The sequence below is a fragment of the Leptonotus elevatus genome, chromosome 9, assembly GCF_054856555.1.
Source record: "Leptonotus elevatus isolate MCC_2025b chromosome 9, RoL_Lele_1.0, whole genome shotgun sequence".
Classification (NCBI taxonomy): Eukaryota; Metazoa; Chordata; class Actinopteri; order Syngnathiformes; family Syngnathidae; genus Leptonotus; species Leptonotus elevatus.
This window is the reverse complement of record NC_141247.1, coordinates 14,320,044-14,341,880: the sequence shown is the minus strand read 5'-3', so window position 1 is coordinate 14,341,880 and position 21,837 is coordinate 14,320,044. Positions and strand designations below refer to the sequence as shown.

Below are 21,837 nucleotides of genomic sequence, written 5' to 3'. Positions count from 1 at the left end.
AAGTAACAAATAAAGGGGGTGAAACAGGAAAAGAGTGCCCTGAGGTGAACTAACTGATTGAAGTGAGTGGGAGAGCTGAGGGACATAATGAGCACATAATAGTTGAAAGTGAGCGCCCGATGTGTAATGAACACATCTTTTTGTAGCTGAAATTGCGCGTTGGGAAGGGAAAAAAAAAATCATCTCCTTCAATCATGTTCATATGTTAAATTAGCAAAGCCAGAAGAAATATCACCACTTATTCTTTTGGCATACGCTTTTGGAGTGCGATTTTTCAAAACAGTGGGATCAGCTGTCCCATTTAGTGATCCGTATCACACCCATTAGGCTTCTATAATCTTTTGGGCTTTGTGATTTTCCTCCCTAAAACACGTTCTATGTTAATTATAACCTCGTATAATCTTTTGTTTTAGTGTGAGGATTAGAAAGTAGACCTTGCTCTTGTCTCTCTCCCTGCCACTGAATTATCACTTTGCTGTAAGACAAAGCCAGACGTCTGTGGTTTGAGGGGAGGGGGCCCAGTTGCATGAAGCAGATGATAAGTGCCTGTCCATGTGCGTGTATATGACCTTGCTTAAGGAGAAATAGGAAGACACTTCTTTGACAGCAGCCATCAGGTTGTATTTGTACGGTCTCCTTACATGTTAAATTGTATCTCATTACTGTGGCACTGGCGCCTTGAAATCTGACTGACTTGACTTTTTTGGCTTTGATTTGCGAGCGTTTACGTCACAGCAAGCAGCAGTTTGGCAGATAAAATTAGAACAATTCTTTACAAAGAGGCTTCAAGCTGTTTATTGCTACGCTCAGATGGCTTTAGTGTCAAACTAACCATAAACAAAGAGAATGACACTTTGTGTATTTAAAACGATCACATAGACTACAGTAGCATAGGATAGCCTTTCAGTCTGCTGGGCTATCTCAATGCTAATGTTATAGCATAATGACAAATGTCTAGGGTGACCAGACATCCCATTTGACAGTCGTGTTTTGAGCCTTGATATCCGCGTCCCAGCACATTTAGCTAGCGCCCTTTTTTTGTCCCGATTTTATACACGTTCGGTTCCGGTGTCCTGTTTTTTTGCGCACAGTTGTCTATGATAAACCCATTAAAAGGGAATTTAACTGTTAAATCCCTTCCTATTTAACTTCCAAATTCACATTTGCATTCTCATTCACAGTAAAAGGTGTGATTTCGTTATACTGGAACTATAATTACTTCCTGCGTCAGCGTCTAAGAATCATGGGAATTGTAGTCCTACTGCTGCAGTCGCTGGTGGTCAGAGCCAAAGCAAGTGGAGCTTTTCTGGTAGCATGTTTCCAAGGCGGGACCAACCATCTTCCGAGGACCGAGCAAAAAAGGTCGGCTAATGGTGAGTTCATTTAACTGTCTAACAAAATAGCATTTAGCGTTAGCTTAAGTAATAACCCCCTCCACAGCTAAATTGTAGCATCCCAGGTTTTCATTTCGAAAATCTGGTCACCGTAGAAATGCCATCAATGGACAGGCTAACGAATAGCATCTACGTATGTGTCTCCACATCTATCTGTATGTATTATACTACACCCCGGTGGCCAAGGTTCATATACCAGAAGGAGTAGCACAATGTTGATTAAATCGAAGCAAATGATGATCTATCTATCTATCTATCTATCTATCTATCTATCTATCTATCTATCTATCTATCTATCTATCTATCTATCTATCTATCTATCTATCTATCTATCTATCTATCTATCTATCTATCTATCTATCTATCTATCTATCTATCTATCTATCTATCTATCGATCGATCGTCCGCCCATCCATCCATCGACAGTGACCACACAGACACAGACAGACCAGTACGGTTCAAAAGACACCCAAAGTGCAACTTTACTTAAATCGTCAAACTAACAAAGAAAAGTTCACTTGTTTGACATGGCGTTGGGAGGCAGAACAGCCTCTTCTCTGCTCCCACGACTTCTTAAGTCCTCCCAGCTCAGGGGCAGCACCTTCCTTAGTGTCCATGCACAGTCTCAGGAGCCCTAGCTGACCTATTGGCGAAATACCAAATAGCTGTCACGACACTTTGTTCACGTCCACTGCCATCACGCTGCAATGCAACTTCCTACCTCCTGAGATTGGGAGAAAAAAAAAAGACACTAGACAGCATCAACATAGCAACATAGTATTGTAGCAGCCAAATAGGCGTCACGTTCTGTTTTGAGCCAAGCCAGGTAAATCTCTCTTTTACAGGAACACGATGAGACACATGCAACAACAACGACGACACATCATTAAATCTCATTGCTACCTGGTCTTTCTGGGACATTCAAGATCAACAGTTAAATAATTTACAATCTTCCGTGAAATAACAAAGAGCGAGAAAGAGGGAGCCATCTCGGAATGCGTGGATTTGCAGGAACATCGTCGAACGCGGACAAAATGGCTGAAAAATGTGTTAATCTACACTGGGGACTGTTCTGTTCATATTTACATCCACAATGTTGGCTTTTGTATTTGGGGCAAACAGACAGGCAAAAGAGCCAGGCCATCGAAATAAAGAAAAATGTCAGTCCATGTTTGAAGATGTTAATAATTGCACGTTTGCTGGTAGGAGCAGAAAAGAAGGAGGCTTGAGGTTGATCCTTAATGAGGGGCTGCTAAAATGTAACTGGCTTTCCGTTTTCTCTCTGTGTTGACAGAAACACTTGGAAAAGAAAGAATGAGGTCCGCTGGCGAGAGACATTCGGATGAAGGACGGAGTTTACAGGAGCGAGTTCGGCTAAACGATGGACTGCTGTCACGGCCACTGGAAGAGACGCTGGAATGGCTTTAAATCTGTGCTGGACTTTTCCCGCTTGGCTCATGACAGCGTCAGAACCGGAGGGGGCGGAGCTACCAAACGTAGCCCATCTCGTCATCCTTGTCGTCTCCCTCGTCGTCGTCGTCCTCGGTGATTTCCCGGGGGTGGATCCGACCCCGTCTCTTCTTCTGCCGACCCTGTGAGGCTTCTTCCTCTTGGTCGCCGAGGAGGATGACTGCACCGCCGCTGCCGAAATCTCCCGATGTCTCCTGGTCCTCATCTAAAATAAATTCGTCAAATAATAAATGCCTCTCATATGTACTGGAAACGCTCCATCAGATCAGTGGAGGACAATTAATTCAATTCAGTTCATCCACATTGTTGTGCATGCTTGATAATCAAAACGTTTTGAAGGTTCATAGTGAATATAAAATGATTTTGTGTTTTTGCGAGGGAGATCTCTCGACTTACTTGTATGCCACATTAGGAATTTAAGTAACCTCTGAGAACTGCCAACGTATTTTAAAACACAAAAGAAAGCTCAACCTGCTAGCTTGAGCAAAGCTGCAGCTGTTACATAACATTGTACTCGACATGTTTTGATGTTGAACACATGTTTTTCAGTCAACATTTAATCCTGAGCACCTACAGGATAAAATGGGACTCATTTGCCCGACACCCCCAGATTTGACACAAACATGTCTTTCCGAGCTCAATTTGAAAAAGCCTTTTTATTACACGCTGGGTTTACAGTAAGTGCACTGCAAGCTGAGTGGCACATATTGTGTTCAAATCAGCTTGTGTTTCTGTCACTGAGCTGAAAGCAACCACACTGCTACCTATTAGTTTAATGTAGGGTGAAGTCACGGTCCTTCATCTGAATCAACCTTTTTTTTGTGTCTGTTTTTGTGGTTTGGGATTCAAAGTCGAGAACCTCCAATGTTAAACATCCTCAAGGCTGTTATGGAATTTACCGCCTGGGTGGCTTTAAAAAAAAAAGAAAAAAATATGTATTTGATGTATTATATCAAAGAAAAAAATAATGAAAAAAAAACCCCACTAGGAAGCTAAAAATGCCCACAGATTGTCCTAACATGTCTTCTTCTTCTTTTCCTTTTGGTTTCCCCTTCAGGGGTCGCCACAACGAATCAGTAGAGGTTCAAAATGGCCACCATGCACACCAGATTGCGTGACATACCGTGAGCAAATTTTGAGGCTCCACATACTGTACTGAATTATTTTGCATTGAACCACAAAAACATGCCGTGATTGTCAAAGAATGTGAGGACTGCCACAAAGAGAGGAAACGGGTGACAATGAAGAACGGAGTGTGGTTATTTCGAGATGTTATTGCAATGATCGATCACCGACTGCAAGCGTGCATTTTGGTGACCGAGACTCTCAACACTTTGCTTTCTCTGAAATTATAAATCTAGCTAGTCATTCATCTTTTAGAGTTTAAAAAAAATGGTTTGTCAATCTATGTTTCTTCATTTACTATTGAAAACTTAAGCACTGTACGTGCCAGTTGTTCTTTTTGTTTGGACTCGAGTGCTTATTCATATTAAGTGGAGTGAAAATGTTGACATTTGCACTTTGCTGACAAGTGTGACAAATTCTCCTACTTGACTTGCACAGCGTTGGTGTTTTATCAAAGCTGCATCCGTGAGCAGAATATCACAAGTAGACACAATGCGACATACGACTGACCCTCGGATCTCTTACATTATCACTTTACCAAACAATTGCTGATTCACGAGAATAAAAGGAGAACATTGGGGCTGTAGTTGAAGACCATTTTTGAATCCTCTTATCAGAAACAGGCTACAGCGCAAAGTTAGAGGAAATAAAAAACTGAAGAAAATGCTTATTGTGAGAGACAGACTGGAGGGCAACAAAGTCTCATTTATCTATAGAACGTATTTGTGTGTGTGTGTGTGTGTGTGTGTGTGTGTGTGTGTGTGTGTGTGTGTGTGTGTGTGTGTCGTCGTCTTACCACAGTTTGGATTGCCTTGTTTTCTGGAGCCAGCAATCTCATTACCATACTTGTCCACGCACCAACACTGTCCAGTGCTGCCATGACACTGGGTCGGTTTAAAGTAGCCTTCCTCAGTACAGCGAGGTATATAGGAACCTACAGAGGATATATGGGACAGATTAAGGGACACACAAGAGGAAGAGCCATTTGGAGAAAAAGCGTCGAAAGAGACCAGCTGATAGATGTCAAAGCCCTTTTATTCGCAAAGGGAGATCGGCGAGCAATTACTGCCGAGAGGCTTGCTGGACAACAGTCATACATCCTGCTTAAAGGCAGGCAAGTCAGGTTCAATACCGCACACGTTCCACACATAAGCACAAACACACAAAACAAACACTGGGCCAGACTCATTTGTCAAACTGTGTTGTTAGCGATGTGTGCAGCTGGGACAGATGGCACTAAATGAAACCTGTGCTCTGGAGAATATAGTAGGAAACTCAACAAAAATGTGAGCACTATACTGTCTGCAGTATGACAGGACTTTTTTTCTTGCTATACCAGTGTCACTGAGTCTACACTTTAATGCCTGACAGTGACAAACTCGTCAAAAAATGGAATATTAATATCCACTTGAGCGATGCTTGACAGTGGAATCACTAAGATTGACTACAATTAATTTTTAAGTAAGGTCAGAAATAGAAGGGGTTAAAAATGACGTGTTTACTCATGAGTCATGCTAACAGATTGCAACAAGAGTAAAAGTGGTGGAGACCGCCATATTTAAAAGAGTGTTTTTGCACTGATGGTTTTCAACAAGGAACATTTGCGAGAGTGCTACATGCACAACATGAAGGGATGATTTACAAGAAGTAAATCTATCCCTCTCTTTTGGGGGAAGCCTTTAACCACATAAAAGACGCCCCAAGTACCAAGCGTGTTGTGACACTGCTTTTAAAGCTTGCCGAAAAACTGCTGTGGGAGAAACCACACAGTAAATTCTGTAGTGTAATTTGACTCTATTAGAGTCAATTTTGACTCTATTTTGATAGGGACCAAATAGACTCAGTTTTAAACTAAGTAAACTAAGTTTTACACTAGCAAGAGAGTAAAAAGAAAAGAAAAAAGAAAATAAATAAATAAATAAAACTCACTTAAGGGTTAAGGTTCGAACTCCCTACCTCCAGCTTGGGAGACTGCCACACTACCAAGTGAGATATGCCCCTCCTACTGTTTGCTTTTCACCAAGAGACCACATGAGCGATATACTCGGAGAAAGCAGGAGCTGCGTGGCTCAGGGAGTAGGACGGCTGTCTCCCAAGCTTAAGGTCGTGAGTTCGTTCCTACGTTGGCTCACCTTTATTTTTATTTATTCCAATTCTAAATAAGAGTCAAATTGACTCTACAGAATTTACTGTGCAGGATAAAAAAATTGTCATGGTGTGCTGAAATAACGCAAATGCAGAGTTGAAAGGAGCTTTGTCACTTTTCATAAGGCATGACTCCTTCTTGTGATTGGCTCCAAGTCACCCCTGAGATCTTTCAGAAGTTCTAAAATTGCACTTCCTGATTTTTTTATGTTTCAGTCATTTGAAAAATGTTTACATGAATCAGAAAAATCTGTGCCTCCTCGTCATGCAACAGTGCTGTTTGCACCTGTCTTTCAGACACGTTTTCTTAAAGACGCAAAATGAGTTATCACAATTATTCTCAGGTTTGAGAAATCGTACTCCGTGTGCTGAATTCATTTATTTGCATATACTCCGAGAATGCATAAAATTAACTGCAATTTTGTGTATATATTGCAAAAGCGGTCCCGTTTCTGCACACTCACATTTTTTTTTAACAGGCTAGCCATTTTCATTAATTTATTGATGCTTGTTGAACTGAGGTATTGTGACTAGTTTTATGTGGTTTAAGGAGCATATTTTTGGAAGATTTGGGTCAAATTCTGAATCATACAATGATTTAGATCAGGAATGGCGAGATCCGGTCCTCGAGGGCCGAAGTCCTGCAGGTTTTGGATATTTCCCTTCTTCAACACAGCTGATTCATGATCAGCTCATCAGCAAGCTCTGAATAAGCCTGATAATGATTCTGTTAATTGGAATCAGCTGCAGTTCAAGTAGGGAAACCTCCAAAACCTGCAGGACTCCGGCCCTCGAGGACCGCAGTTTGACATCCCTGGTTTAGATGATATGTTCACATTCAGAGTAAAAATTCATAGTTTTGAAGGTGCTTTGGAATTAGTTGAATATTTTCAACTGGCACTCAAAACCCCCCAAAATATGGCTGATTTGTACAAATTATTCAGATAAATAGATACAGTATTTCACAAAGTAAAGTTAAGTAAATTTGTAAATACATTATGGACATTGGACACATGGCGTTACTATTTCACACTCAAAAATAAATAAATAAAATAACTAAAATGTACAGTTGTGTGAGTGTACAATGCAATACTGTATCCATAAGTGTTGGCAGCTGTCACTAGAACTGACCTATGAGGCTCTTCCTTCGACTCGGATTCTGGATCCTGCTCTTCTCAGCTTGGCAAGGCAAACCTACACACAAAGAAGCTCATCAACTTTTTCACCTTCTGCAATCATCACATCAATTTCTCATTGTTTTCACCATTTTCTTAATGATCTTAATGTTCTTCGTGCATTCCGAAAGATCTGCTGATATAACACCTTTTCATTATTATTGCAATTGTGCCATTTTATTTTGATTTAATAATCAAGCCAAAAGGCAAATGAAGTGTACCTCAAAGTGTGAGCAAATAGGAAGTGGCTGTAAGCAATTTAACTCCACATAGCTCTAATGAAGAAGGGTGTGAATCATTGACATTTGAATTGATTGTTGTAGTGGCTCTATTTGGAATGTTAAAAAAAAGGTATTAAGCAAACACAATTTTCAAGGAAGTCAAAATATTTAGCTCTTTGTGCTTTTCGCTTGTGCCTCAGATATACGAAAGAGAAATGTGTCAACTATTTTTTGCTGGCTGTGCAATAACGGTCCCTGAGTAAAATCACAAGAGAGTCGGCATTGATGTAAGGTGAAATGCAGAGTGAGCATTTTGTTACATTAGTTGAACATTGTGTGAGAAGTGACTAGTCTGCAATGACTTCTAACTGCAGCGGATTTTTTTCCCATGACCTATTATTAGCAATTATCCTCCAAAAATGTATTCGAAGGTGTCCGTCCGTGCTCACCCTCGGGCTTCTGGAAGCAGTAGCACCATTCGTTGTTCGACAGCTTGCCGTCTTTGAACGAGTCGCACGAGTTGAAGAGGGGTTTCATGCACAGCTCGTACTTGTCCATGTAGATGGCGCTCAGCTCCGACTCGTCCAGGAGGAGGTCAAAGTTCATGTCTAGTTTGTTGAACATCCATCCCAGAGAGTCTTTGCAGATGGGCAAGATGCTCGTGTCAAAGTCTAAAATAAAAATCAAAGCCGGGAGAGAAACATTTTAGGGTGTACAGCACAGGCCTCTTTATTTTTTTTGCCTTTGGAGCATTTTAGAGTGCAGCGCACAGGCCTCTTTTTTTGTTTTGTCTTTGGGTAGCACACGAGAGCGTGTCATTGTGTGTGTCTTTGCGTGAGTGCAGCTTGGCTGAGTTGAAACATGTTGACACTACACAGAACAGCGCGGGGTCACTGTCAACATCACTAGCATCTCTCATGAGGATCAAAAAGCTGCTGTACAGAAATGGGCCACACTCACACACTTGAGAGGGCTGATGTACTCACGTCCGGTGGCTGAATCAGAGCTGTCAGTGGATTTGAGGTCTCTGTTGGCATCCAGGTGGAGAACTCCAAACCAGTCCTTGAGTCTGGCAGCCAGACTGTGGAGCTGCGTGTCAGAGCACACTACACAAACACACCCGTAAACTCAGATTAATACAACGTGTACTTCAGGTACTGCAGGTGCATGTGACCAAATATCAAATATTTGGGTATTCGGATATCTTACTGAAAATTCCATCCAATTTTTTTTTTGCTTGTTTAAAGCTGCACTTTGCAATTTGCCACAAAATATCTTGACAATAGCCTTTTTATTTGACCATTTATTACTGTAACCTTTTTAATGAATAGATTAACACCTTTCATAATGGGAACTCCTGCAAGCCTTTGGCCAATAGTTTTCAGACTGGATTCAGGTTTGAATTTCCCACCCTCTAGCTGCAGATGTCACGTCGTGCACATTTGTGTACGTGAAGAAGGGGAATGCAGTTTCATTTATCGTCCACAGGTGCCAGTAGCGATTCAAAATTCAATTTTCTGCATTCGGTAGCTCAAGGGAAAATATAAAGAAGAAGACAAAAAAAACAAAATTTCTAGATAATATTTTCCTCTCTAGAAATATTAGTAAGATTTTAGATAACTCTCAACCCATACATTTCGGTCATGAGACGAAGTGATGTCACAACCACATTAGCGATTTTGCCAGCTAAAACAGCATATTTGAGTAAGCCTGGTTTGTTAAAGGGTCATCAGTAGGAACTGAAACTGTGTCACGTGTTATTAATATAATATATATTATTAACCCGATGGCTCTGGCCAGCCAATATAGGCCAATATAGGGCACTAACACTACTAGAGGCTAACTCTGATATGTATATATACCCAATTAGCATAATAAGCGTTTCAACTTGATTTCAGGATAATGTTGTCGACATCGGTGACAACTCAATCCGCTGCTCGGATCAACTTCAAAATGAATGTGTACCAAGGCATTGATGTCCATATGTTAAGGTTTATTTTTAAGTTGGCTTTCTCACCATGTTGCAACGCATGAGCACTTGTTGCTGTGGTTGGCTTGACTTTTTCCTCACAGTGTGCACTAAATAAATACACACAGCATTTGAGCATTTTTTTTTAAACCAAGGCACTCAAATTACTCGAAGATTCGTTTCAGCCCCAGCCATGACATTTACAATGCATGCTTGAGAACACTATGATTTCAATTTCAATTGACAGCAGGGGGCGGTGCTACATACAATGGCAGACTTTTTTTTTTAATACTTGATTTTCCCTGATCTGCTTAGCTAATGGTTATAAATATTAAACACGTTCAGTAGTTGTGATTGCTAATCCTTATATGTAAGAGGTTTGTCAGAAAAGGTCCAGGACTGATGTATTAAAAGACATTTCAATTCCAAACTAAACCAATACAAGCTTTCCCCTTTGAAGAAATCTCTCTGGTGGTTTCCCAGCCTTCTCTTATCATGCCGTCACTGGGATCCTCTGTAGCCCCGTTGTCACGGCCATTGAGTGTGTAAAGCCAGGCCTGGGGAGCAGACATGGTGATTTTCGGCCAGGAACTGTCAGATGCTTAGAGCATTGTGAGCAGACACTGTCATGGTGAAGACGCAACTATCGCACTGAACGGGGCAAATGCCACAATAATTATTTGTAGAAGTGCTGGTTGATCTGGTCCACATTGATGGGAGAAACTCAGATTGGATTTGAAATCTATTTTAAGTGACATCAGTCCTGGAATTCCTTTCCGACGCACCTTGTACAATTTGTCTTCCATTCCATCAGTGAAACATTGCGCTTTTGCCATGGCGCTCACATTTCCAGCGACACACTTGTTCATTTCCCGTCTTTCTCATCCAACCGGCACTCTATGTATTTTCTGAGCTTCATATATAGTCACCTGAGCTTTATCGCACCTGCCTATACCTTACTGACTTTTCTCATGACTTAGAGAACCCCTTTGATATTCCTGCCTCCTCTGTTTCTTTCGCTCACCTAAATTGCTTTGAGTGCTTCATTTCCCATCTCTCCCCTAACACATCCCCTTATAAACTCCAAAGATAAGTGCTTCTGTGTCTGGCTTTGATATCCACTCACCCTGTCCTCCTACTCCTCTTCACACTTTTTCATCTTTTGATTTGACTGCTATGACCGCTCCAGCTCTCCATCTCATGCTCTCCAGTCTCTTGCACTTTGCACTACAACACAAGTGTCGGTGGTCTCTGATTTCGCCTTCACTTGGTATGATCTAAATTGCTGCTGACAGACCAGACACTGTCACCTGTTTTTTTTACAAGCAGTTTTTGGGTGGAGAATGTGTCAAAAAAGAAAGTTGGTAATAAATACATTTACACACAACGGATGTCTTGTTTTCTGGTTCTCTTGGGCTTTCTGAGACCCAATTTATTGAAATCTCTCTATGTAAGTCTGTGAGAGAATGCCACTGCAAAAATAGTTTCCCTCCTTCTGGTGACCACTCATTCCCATTCTTCTATTATTTTTTATTCTTTCTTTAAACAAATAAACCATTAGTTGTGATTGATAAAGCTTAGAGAGTGTGATGGGGAAAAAAAAAAGTCCTCGAGTACCTCATTGGAACAACTCAACTACCGTTTTATTTCTAATCCCCACAAACAAGGCACCTACTAGACTGTGATCGCATTGCTTATGACTATAATACGTTTCCATTTTACTGATAAATGTTTAGGGTTATCATTATATCACTGCAAAGAGGACTATGTTGAATGCCTCTAAAGGAGCGGTGTAAAACTGATCATTATCAGAGTCTACACAGCTCACCATCTGTGAGACTGTGCTGGTGATAAAGGGCAAACTAAATCTGTTGTTTCTTTTTAATGAAACTGACCCATCTCGCTCCCAGACCCTCATAACTTGTGAAGTGTCACCTCATGCCGCACATCTACTGCGCCATCTAATTGTCCTACCTACAGTTTGAAGGTCAACATTACCCTTTCCTCAGGCACAGTTTTGAAAGATTTTCTCTTGAACTATACAATAATGTATATTTTACTCAGGCGATTCATCAATAAGAGGTTGAACTATACACCTGAATTTCTTCTGAAATACGTGAAACCTTTTTGGGAACAAAGGAAGGTATTATTCTATAGTCATAAAGGCGTGCTTGGGTGAGTTTGGTGAGGAAGAACTTGAGAGTCCTGACCTAAACTGTATCAAACACTTTAGGAATGAATACAAAAAGAAACACAGAGAGATTGTGCTTTCTACAGTTCAGCCTCCCCCAAAACGTTTTGGCTGGTACCCAAAATGGGCTCCAGATGATTTGTAAAGGGTGCAACAATTGGCGGAGAATAAAACGTTATTTCATTGATCATTAAGCAGGCACACATTTTATTGTCTTATGTCTCTTGAAATAAATTAGCATCTGTTGTGTTCTTTATATATTTTGCTCTTCCTGCTACTTTGTTTAGTTTCACTGGATATTTTTAAGCAGATTTAAGATAAACAAATCGTGAATTTATCTGATTATAGATTAACACGCATTTGTGGGCTTGTAGTTTCATCACTTGATTTACTTTAGATTAGGGATTTTCCATACCGCTTCTATTTTCAGACCAATACTAGTATGAGTATTCACTCTTTAAGTACTCAAAGATACCAAGTAGGACCATTCTCCCGTGACACGTGACACAGCCCATTTGCCTCAATATCTCTGGGAAGGGATGTGATAAAGCTAAACCGCTTAGGTATGCTGACAGAGCTAATCTGAGATACAATACATATCCTATAATATATAATATATTAATTACTGTCTAAACTTGAAGCCCAGAAGAACAACACAATTATAAATTGATAATGTCACACACGTGACGGGCCATTATACATCTAGTACTTTTGATATATAAAATTTCATTTTTTATTTTTTTAAGAAAGACCTTTCTTTTTGAAGAAGATTATGATCGGCAACAACTGCTGATGAGGACTTAAGCCTGGTTCATACTTCCGCGTTTGCTCTTGCGTTAATTACCGGCGCACATCATGTGATTAACGCAGAGAAGTGCGCCGTAGCTCGTGGCTGGGTGATGCACACACCTCTCCAATTCTTGTACGCCGTAGTATGGCGGGTTGTAACATGGCTCGTGATTGGTCCGCTTGATGGCGTACTCAGATTTTTTGGGGCAATTGTGTTTGTAGGTGCAGGCAGTGCAGATTCACACTTACCGCCAGCGGGACCACGTTAGTGTGGATGTGTGTGTGATGAGAAAAAAAAAAAAAAGAACTGTGTTCGCTACGCACGGAGCGTGTTGCGTTTTCACGTGTTATGGCCGACAGTAATCGTTGCATTTTTCCATGTCTCAAAAGAATACTGCAAGAACACTCGACATGTCATATATGATGTAAAATGAGAAAGCATGGCTCGGCAGGCCTAAAAGTTAACATTTCAACATATCAGAGTTTCTCGAAATAGAGTATAAAGCAGGGGTGTCAAACTCATATTACTTCAGGGGCCACATGGAGAAAAATATGTCACCAAGTGGGCCGGATCAATAAAATCATTATATATAACTTAAAAACCGTTGCCGTAAATTATACGCACATTTTCGCTATTTGCAGGCCAGCCCTAAATAGGGGGGTCAAATGTGACTATAAATGTAAATATATTGTTCCAAAAATAACAAGAATGCAAATGGACGAGGCAGCACTTTGCCCGTATGAGTTCCGGGTGTGTTTTATCGACCCGTTTTGCATATATGTTGTTCCAAGAATTCATTGTGTGGCACAGTTAATGAAGTTATAAGGACGTTAATCCTTGTCAGATGTGTTTGTGTTACCAGTAGTTCAATGTGTGTCATATTTAGCATGCTTATGTTTGATTTATGTTGGTCTATTTTTATTTTATTTTAAACAAAACATAACTTTAGGTTGTGTATAAAATAATGACATCCAGGGCAATTATGTGTATAAATTGCATTGCTAATCTAAGGATTGCTTGTCAAAATACGAATTTAAGTAATTGGTCCGGCAATACTCCCCCAAAAAATTTCTTCAAAAATTATTAATTAAACCCCTTTGCGGGCCTGATCCGGATTGCGAGCTGTACGTTTGACACCCCTGATATAGAAGCTGTGGCTACATGGGCTAAAATGTAAAATAGAAAAAGCACTTTTTTTCTTCTTCATCCAGAGATGTCCTAATGGTCATTACAGTGGAGATGACAGGAAACCCAATAAAACGTGCGAAATAAACGTTTTAATAAACGTTTTATGTGTCAAGACATTTTTTTTCAAGGAATCAACCCTTGTTTTTCATGGATGTTGTATATCATTAGTATAACATAGTCAATAATTATTTGGGGTTTAAAAAACAAAAATAAATAAACAAACGAAGAAGACTGCATGTTGATTTTCAATAGAAATTTCTCTTGCCAGGACCACATACAGTAACAACCAGTGGACCCCTCCTAACAGAACATGGTGGTGTATCATGAGCTAATGAGCTTATTAAGGTCTGCTGGAATTTCATTACAGACAGTCCCCCTAATTAACAAATGTAATAAGGTAGCCATTTTAGGGTTGCTTGTAGTTAGTTGGTATACTAAATGAAATTAAAATAACTGATCAAAGCAAATCTTAGGAGCGTGTACTTGATTCCTCAATATTAGCAGCATTGCTATATTGCTTTTATCCTAAGGTGTTATCAAAACAAAGTATATTTACATTTCATTGTCCACCCCATCTGATTTCTGAATATAAAATGTGTAAACAGCAATGCAACAATGACATATTTGCAGGCTTAGTGTGAATGCACAGTTTGGTTTGTACAATCACATCTCTATGTTTACTGATACCCAAGTTCAAACTGCTGAGTCTTATCATCAGAACAGAATCTAGCATCACACATACACAAACACACACACCTTTAGTGGCGACTCCATCTGTTTACCATTCTGAGCCGCTGATCTGATGTGAGATCCTATCAGGTTGGGTGACAACACATATACGTGCACACAAGCATGACACTTATACTGCCAGAGTCAGCAAGAAATAAAAAAAAATGGGACATTGGAATGAGAGACATTAGAGAGGACTGCATTTAAAAAGCCAACTTAGTGTGAGAATGAAAGGAAGACTCCTAGACGAGTAAATAGATTCTGTTCACAGAGCCACACTCTCTGCAAACCAAACACGTACTGTATATACAGTTGAACCTTGCTTTTGGTAATAACTCCTTTCAAAAAACTCTGACAAAAATCAAATCATATGAAAATTAAAGCAATATTTGCAACAGGAAATACAGTAATTTAAATTCAATGAATCACTTCCGGACAGGCGGACACCCTAAAAAAATTACAAACCCCCCAAACATTTTACAGCAGTGCCCTACAGGTAACCGTACATGAAACAATGTCAAATAAATATTAATGAAAAATGAAATGCAAGAATAAACATTAATTAGGGGTGTGAATTGTGCAGTACCTGGCGATTCGATCCGTATCACGATTCGATTTGATGCCGAATAATCCCGATACAAATCTATAAATTGATTATTGCGATTTTTTTCAACTCAAATTTAGAAAATACTTAGCAGTAAGCTTGCACATGTACACTGTAAGATTTGCATGAAAATATATTTATTTATCTGAAACTTCAGGCTTATAACTAAGCCATTGTATTTAACAAACAGGTTGCAGTCTGTTTCATGTTTGAACAGCCCTGAAATAAAATATTAAGGCTTAATGTTGTTGGAGTAAAAGCACTGGTAGCTAGCTAAATGCAACTATAATAGGTAGAAATGAGCCTATTAATATTAACAAAGTAACTCAATCGCACCTCATAGCCAAGAGGTTAACCATGTCCCACATAAAAACTGGGAAATGGTGACAAACTATAAACTTCTCAGTCTTTCACAAATTTTCAAGAATTATCTTCAAAGTATGATGTGTTTAGAAACAAATCTACTTCACAGGGTCTTTAAACAATCAGATTTCAAATTTGGCCTCTGAGGAGCCAGCTCATGTCCAAAATAGCAACGTAATTTTTCTGTCCAATAGGTGGTTGGTCAGACCAAGCCAAGTTTGACTAACAATATAAATTTGATGCGACCTACACACATTAATACAATTAGTAATCAGCAATTCTGGTGAGTGCAATGCATTTTAGTTAAATTGTTTAGATTTTATCATGTTATTAGATAAACATTGATTCAGAACAGTGCAAAATGGACGGTTGCATACTGTTAAAGTGTGTTTTTATATAGTATTGATGGTTTCTATTATAGCGATGTGATAATGGTGGTTTTAAGAGTGGGTGGGTGGATGAAATTGGGTACCCACTGAAGGCCTGTGCACCAAATGCATGACTCACCACTGTGAGGGCGCTAAGATCAAATGATGGATATACGGATGTAGAAAGTAAGAATCCTCCTCATCATCATCATCATCCTAGTACTCCCAAATAGGGAAGGGAGGAATTTTCTAACAACAACAATCCATCCTTTTTTGTGCTGCGCCACTTTAGATTGCATTTCTCCCTCACAATCTCTCCATCCATCAGACAAAATCCTATTTTTGTGACAAACAACAAGACACACAGACTCACTCCATCACTGCTCCCTGTAGCTGTCAAAGAAATGGTGTAGCGGGAAAAATAATATAAATAAAGGGAGGTCTGAGGGAAAAGCGATGGAAATGTTGTGAATGGCTGGATATTTTGAGGGATCACCACAAAGGGTTTGCGTGTGTGTGAGTGTGTGTGTGTGGTGGCACAGTCAGAGGCGGAAGCGTGAGCTCAAATAGTGCTGAAAGAATAGATGAACTCCCAAGTGAATTCAAGTATAGCTCCACTTCTACCCATCTGCCCATCCATTAATCCAACCATATAATCACATTCAAAAAGAGAGCTGGTTTGACATGTAAACAGACAAGAAAAATATGGAGCACACTCACCGGTTTTGTCAGGTTTCACCGGTGTCATGCTAAGCACTTTTCCGGGCAAACACGGACACTGTCCATCACATTTCACTGAGATCATCTTTCCGGCGAGGCAGCTCTGAAACTCCAGCTTACACTGTGGAATTATTTAAAGAAAAAAAATATTAATTGGGAACTCATATTGAAATGCAGAAAGAAAAAAAAGTGTGTCTCGTGTGGCAAAGGAAAATGAAAGGAAATATTATGGATATTAAACATATTCCTTTCCCCAGATGCTCCAAATAGTTATTGAAATTTAATTAACTTAACCAAGGGTGGGGTTCCTTTATTCATTGTTTTAATTTTGTATTTTTTTTCCAATTTACACAAAAACATTTTCTTGTTACACAATTAAAAAAAAAGCTTGCCAATAATTCTAATCACTATTCTAAATACGGTATTTTGGTTAATGTTGTGTTCATGGAATATGAGTTAAGCAACAAAACTTAGCAGTTTTTATCAATATCAGAAGGCGATCATTTTGCCACTTGCTGTCAAGTGAAAATGACATCACAGTTGCTCAGGTCTCAGGTAACAACCAATCACAGCTCAGCTTCAGAAAACAGGTGAGCTGTGATTGGTCGTTGCCTGACGCCTGAGCAACTGTGATGTCATCTTTAGTCAACAGCAAGTGGCAAAATGGCCGCCCCCTGAGATGGATGAAAACGGCTGGAGTTTGCTCTCATATTCCACAAATGTAATGTTAATCAGAATGCCATGTTTAGACTAGTGACGTCACTTATAACATATTATTGTTAAGAAATTTTTAAGGTTGACTTCTCCTTTAAGTCCCTTATTTTGTTAGGTTTCCCACTCATCTTTAATGACATGCCGCAGTTCACTTTTTGCTGAAAAAGGCTTTACAGAAGTAATGTAGGTTGAAGTTGATTAAGAAGAAACTTTGCTGTTAGGAGTTCTCATTCATCTTGTGGCAGAAGCGCCATACGTCAAGATGGCCATGCAGTGACAGATAGGTTATATAATTTGTTTTTGTTTCATTTTGTAGAACGTGACTCAAATATTCCAAGAACTACAACAACAAAAAACAAGAATCTTGGCCTTGACTTTTTGATAGTGCTGCTGACATTTCAGTCATAATCATCCAAAGCACATTTTATGGATTTTTGCCAACATCTTCTACAGAAGTGATCTTTTCTATGTGCTTTAGAACATAGCGCAGTGATGACATAATAGTTTGGCTCTGTAAATGGTATTATACACAAAATGTACTGGACTAATAAACCTGCCCACACACTTGACTGTGATTCTTCTCCAGTTTTAATTCATTTCATATTGCTAAAAAATTGGGGCTATTCAATAACACTTTTTTAGACACTTAAATCTTGGCAGTAATTCAAAGGCCCTATCCAAAATAATACTTTTTTTTTTTTTTTACACATGCCTGTGGAAATAATTTATCATTTTATTTATAATTTTCCAAATAAAAGTCTGTGATTCACTTTACACACAGGGCAATCACAGTTTGGTATGGAGTATCGCACCTACAACAGTCATGTAATCACAATTTTTTATGCAAGTTAGAAAGTGTTATAGTTTCATCTGTAATCATTAATCTACACTGATATACCAAAGTCATAATTATAGTAAATATCTGTATGAAAGACACTTGATAAATACTAAAGTATATGATAAAAAACAGTAAGTACAGCGCTACATGCGTCTTTTTGTGCCACTAACCAAACTAGTTCATTACGTGCCATTCCTTCAAACATCATGTGTAGGTAAAGCGTAGCTCAAAATTACCCATTTTTTGGGTACCCATCTGGGACACACCCATTAACTTTATGGATGGGTGTTTTTGAAATGACTCTTCTTTATAATTTTACTAATAATCCATATTTAGGGCTTTGCTCAGCTGCTGAATGGCCACGTTGGGTTTTTCATCGGAAAATAACCCAGACAAGGGCTCACCTTCAATGACATTTGTTGATAAAAAAGTACAAGTCTCTGTACTTCTGTCAAAAATATTGAATTAGCTGCCTGGAGAGGGAGACAGTAAGCGAGACGAGTCTAGGAAATGGATAGATGACCTCCCTCAGTCACAGTGTGCACACAGAGACGCCCCATGAATCTTTATAGTTGTCACTCTCCAGGGGTTAATGTGGTTTTAATGAAACTGTGTTTTAGCACCGGAGTCATAGGAGTAAAAATAGAGGAGAGGAGTAATGGACTTCACTGAGGTGTCTCGGGAGATGCGAGCACTGTCTTCTTAATATGATGCAGAGTGCGTGTGAGCGTGTGTGGTTATAATGAGTGGGGCATGTAATGTAATAATATAGCATGGATTAGGCTGTGACAAAGCAGCTCACTGCTGAGAAGAGTACGTTGGGGTAAGAGGGCCCATCAGTCCGCCTGCTAACTGACTGAACCATTTGAACTGAATTGCCACAGAGAGCACAGGGATTTTTTAGCACTCTTCCTTCCTCCTTATTTTCATTTCTCCTTCAACACTGGCCGGTAAAGCAAACGAGCTGAAAACAACTGCTACAAGTGGCTTTGGACTGGATGTTTGTTAAATTTTATTACGCGTTAACACATGAATTAAAAATGTATGACTGACATGCTGCAACTGATAAACAAGTACAATAATTTGCACTTGTTTTGGCCTCCGTGGATTTGTTACATATGCAAAAACTGTGTCTCTTTTCTTCTCCCCCCTAAAGAAAATCCTTGGTAAACAGACCAAGGATTTCTCAAATCTTAAAATATTTTGTTTTATCTTTGTTTGGCAGACACCTCACACAGAAATAAAAAAATGGGCATTTAACAGTTTTGGTCGTTTTGTGTGTGGGGACCTCTAATAACCTCAACACAGACCACCACACACACAAAAACGTTCTTCCATTGCCGACCTCCTCAGAGGCAGAAATGTCGCGTGATCACACGTGATCTCTCTTGTGATCTTTTCGTAAATTACTCTCTTTATTTAAGATTGTCGGTTGTTACTTGTTTTGGACTCTATAATAGAGACAAATCCACTCTTAGCACACCTCCGACATATAAGGATAACCTTTTTGGATGTAAGACTGTTAGCCGTTTGACATGCTTGGTCCGGAAGGGGCGACATTGGGACAAACAGCCTGATTTTCTTTATTTGTGTACCTGGCCTAAGGGTGGATTACATATCATAAATTAATATTGGATGCGATGTATCTTATGCCAAGGTTGAAGTAATTAAAGAGTTAAAGCATACACACACCCATTCATATGATTTAATTCCCTCACCTGATTGTCAATAAGGAATAAGACTGATAATGGTACTTCGTCAAAACAACCAGTCTGAAATTTTTATTTAAAACTAGAACATTAGTGATGACCTCCCCTGTATTGACAAGTATTGTACGGTATGCAGCTTACTTGCTTTCAATACAAAAGACTCAAGGTTCTGCATATAGCACTGCCAAAGGCAACATAATTAGATATAATAATAAATAAGAATGGACGGATATCAGCAAACCCACTCACTACTGAAAGGCCAAAAGGCACTGTAATTATTATTATTATTTTTTGACAGAATTTCCGTTGTCACACTCAGCTGTATTGACTATACCTGTTCACATCATCTCCTATTTCTATACCCCTTCTGCCTTGGCAGTGTTAGCTTGCAGCCAATTGCAATCACATGTAGTTGAGAATAGTTCAAGAGCCAAGGGGACTGGTTGCAACTATGTAGCTAAAGAATCAGAAGGGTACAGAGGAGCTTTTCGAAATGGAACTCACTTACCTTGCTGATATTTTGGGAAATGTAATCGCTTATGTATTTGTACAAAAATAATTGAAAAAGCACAAATGAATATTTCACCACTTATAGTTAAGCTAAATATGAAGCCCTTAAAGTGACATAAGGGGGTGAAATATGTTCTCATTAGGACAAGAAGGGTTCTCATCCGAATGAGAACGTTTCTTGTCCTAATGAGAAACGTTCTCGTTCAAATGAGAAAAGTCTCTCTTTAACTGCAAGCGGTATCTTATGTAGCAGACTACAAGACTTAAAATGTTTTAAAGGTCCCCCCGGCCCATATTACAAGTAGGATTTTTTTTTTTGAAAAAAAAAAGTCTGGGTATTTTACCTTCGAGGAGTAGGTGTGTCCATCGGAGCCACACACTGGATTTGAACGCAGTGATGAGCACAGTTTACAGTTCCCGCGAGTGCCCGCTTCAAGCCTGTGCTTGTGACCCAAGCTGCCTTTCCGGGCTTTCACACTACGTGACAAGAAAAAGCACCAATGTTCTCTTAAAGAAAAACAAAATCAATACAGTACAAGCAGTTATAAACCTCCAAGGCGAGAAGGTATTCCTGCCAAGCATTTGTTCAACATGTGCAAAATGGGTGAACAAGAAACAAACAATAAATAGCAGCATGTCTAACATATTTTAAGGAGATACAAAAGGCTACAAAAAGTGAAGTTGGATAATTGATCACTTTCCACCATTTTTACCATTAATCCCTTTCGGTGACAGCATAGTTTTAAGTCCAATTGGGCATGTGCAAGTACTTCACAGTAATAGAGGAACATGGCGTTACAGTAGCATTTGCATTTATAAAATTTTCTCAACTCAATTTATCTTCAGTATTTTCACAACAGATGCAGCTTATTAAGCAAAGTTTAACTATGCCCAGTACTATTTAAATATGTATTCACATATTTGGAGTCGAAGGCCAGTCCAATGAATAGAAAAAGCAGTTGCATGTGCGAATGATTTCTTTCTTCAACAGATGGAATGGCATGCATAACACAGTGCTTTCAGTCTTTTTTCCCCCAGTTATTATAATAGGAAATTGGCTGTAAATGAGAATTTAAAACAAAACAAATAAAATATAAGGTGGTGTACCTTCAGATCCACTCCATTAACCACTAATTATCACGGCAGAATAGAACTGAGTAAATGAAAAATGTAAATGAACCAATGCTGACAGATACAGGAAAATATATACATCTGGCAAAACTGCCATACAATATGAAGTATGCAGTATTTTACCTCTACCACTCCAAAAATGATAGGGTCGACCTTGTAAATATCACTTTGAAAATTCAATGAAGATGACTGGACACATGTTCTAAGCACATTATCATAAAATAATGGACAGGAAATATCCCCTGTCTTCTTTTTGATTTCTCACGTTGCGCATTGCTCCAGCACACTGCTGAGATCTCCCATGCTGCACTAATTTGGAAAAGCTCTAATTTCACGGTACTACAGCTTCCTCACAGCAGGACAGAGGTGGGTAAGAATTATCACTGGACACCTCAGTTGGGCTGAGTGTTGCTGGCTGCTTATCGAAATGTCTAAAGTTAAATCAATAAACAGGAGAATTTAATGTAAGTTTTTATGGATAGA

General features: G+C 39.3%; 1 protein-coding gene across 2 annotated transcripts in view; it reads right to left on the bottom strand.

Moving 5' to 3' along the window:
- Positions 1 to 1,846: 1,846 nt before the first annotated feature.
- spock1 (SPARC (osteonectin), cwcv and kazal like domains proteoglycan 1) overlaps positions 1,847 to 21,837 on the bottom strand; it is a 79,720-nt gene continuing 59,729 nt past the window's right edge. For both annotated transcript variants that reach the window (XM_086084508.1, XM_086084507.1), the window contains exons 6-12: positions 20,568 to 20,700; positions 16,453 to 16,573; positions 8,517 to 8,636; positions 7,980 to 8,201; positions 7,266 to 7,328; positions 4,786 to 4,923; positions 1,847 to 3,069 (exon numbers count right to left, since the gene is read on the bottom strand). In XM_086084508.1, coding sequence (XP_085940634.1) covers positions 2,882 to 3,069; positions 4,786 to 4,923; positions 7,266 to 7,328; positions 7,980 to 8,201; positions 8,517 to 8,636; positions 16,453 to 16,573; positions 20,568 to 20,700 — 985 coding nt within the window. In that variant the 3' untranslated portion in view covers positions 1,847 to 2,881. The remainder of the gene's footprint in view (positions 3,070 to 4,785; positions 4,924 to 7,265; positions 7,329 to 7,979; positions 8,202 to 8,516; positions 8,637 to 16,452; positions 16,574 to 20,567; positions 20,701 to 21,837) is intronic.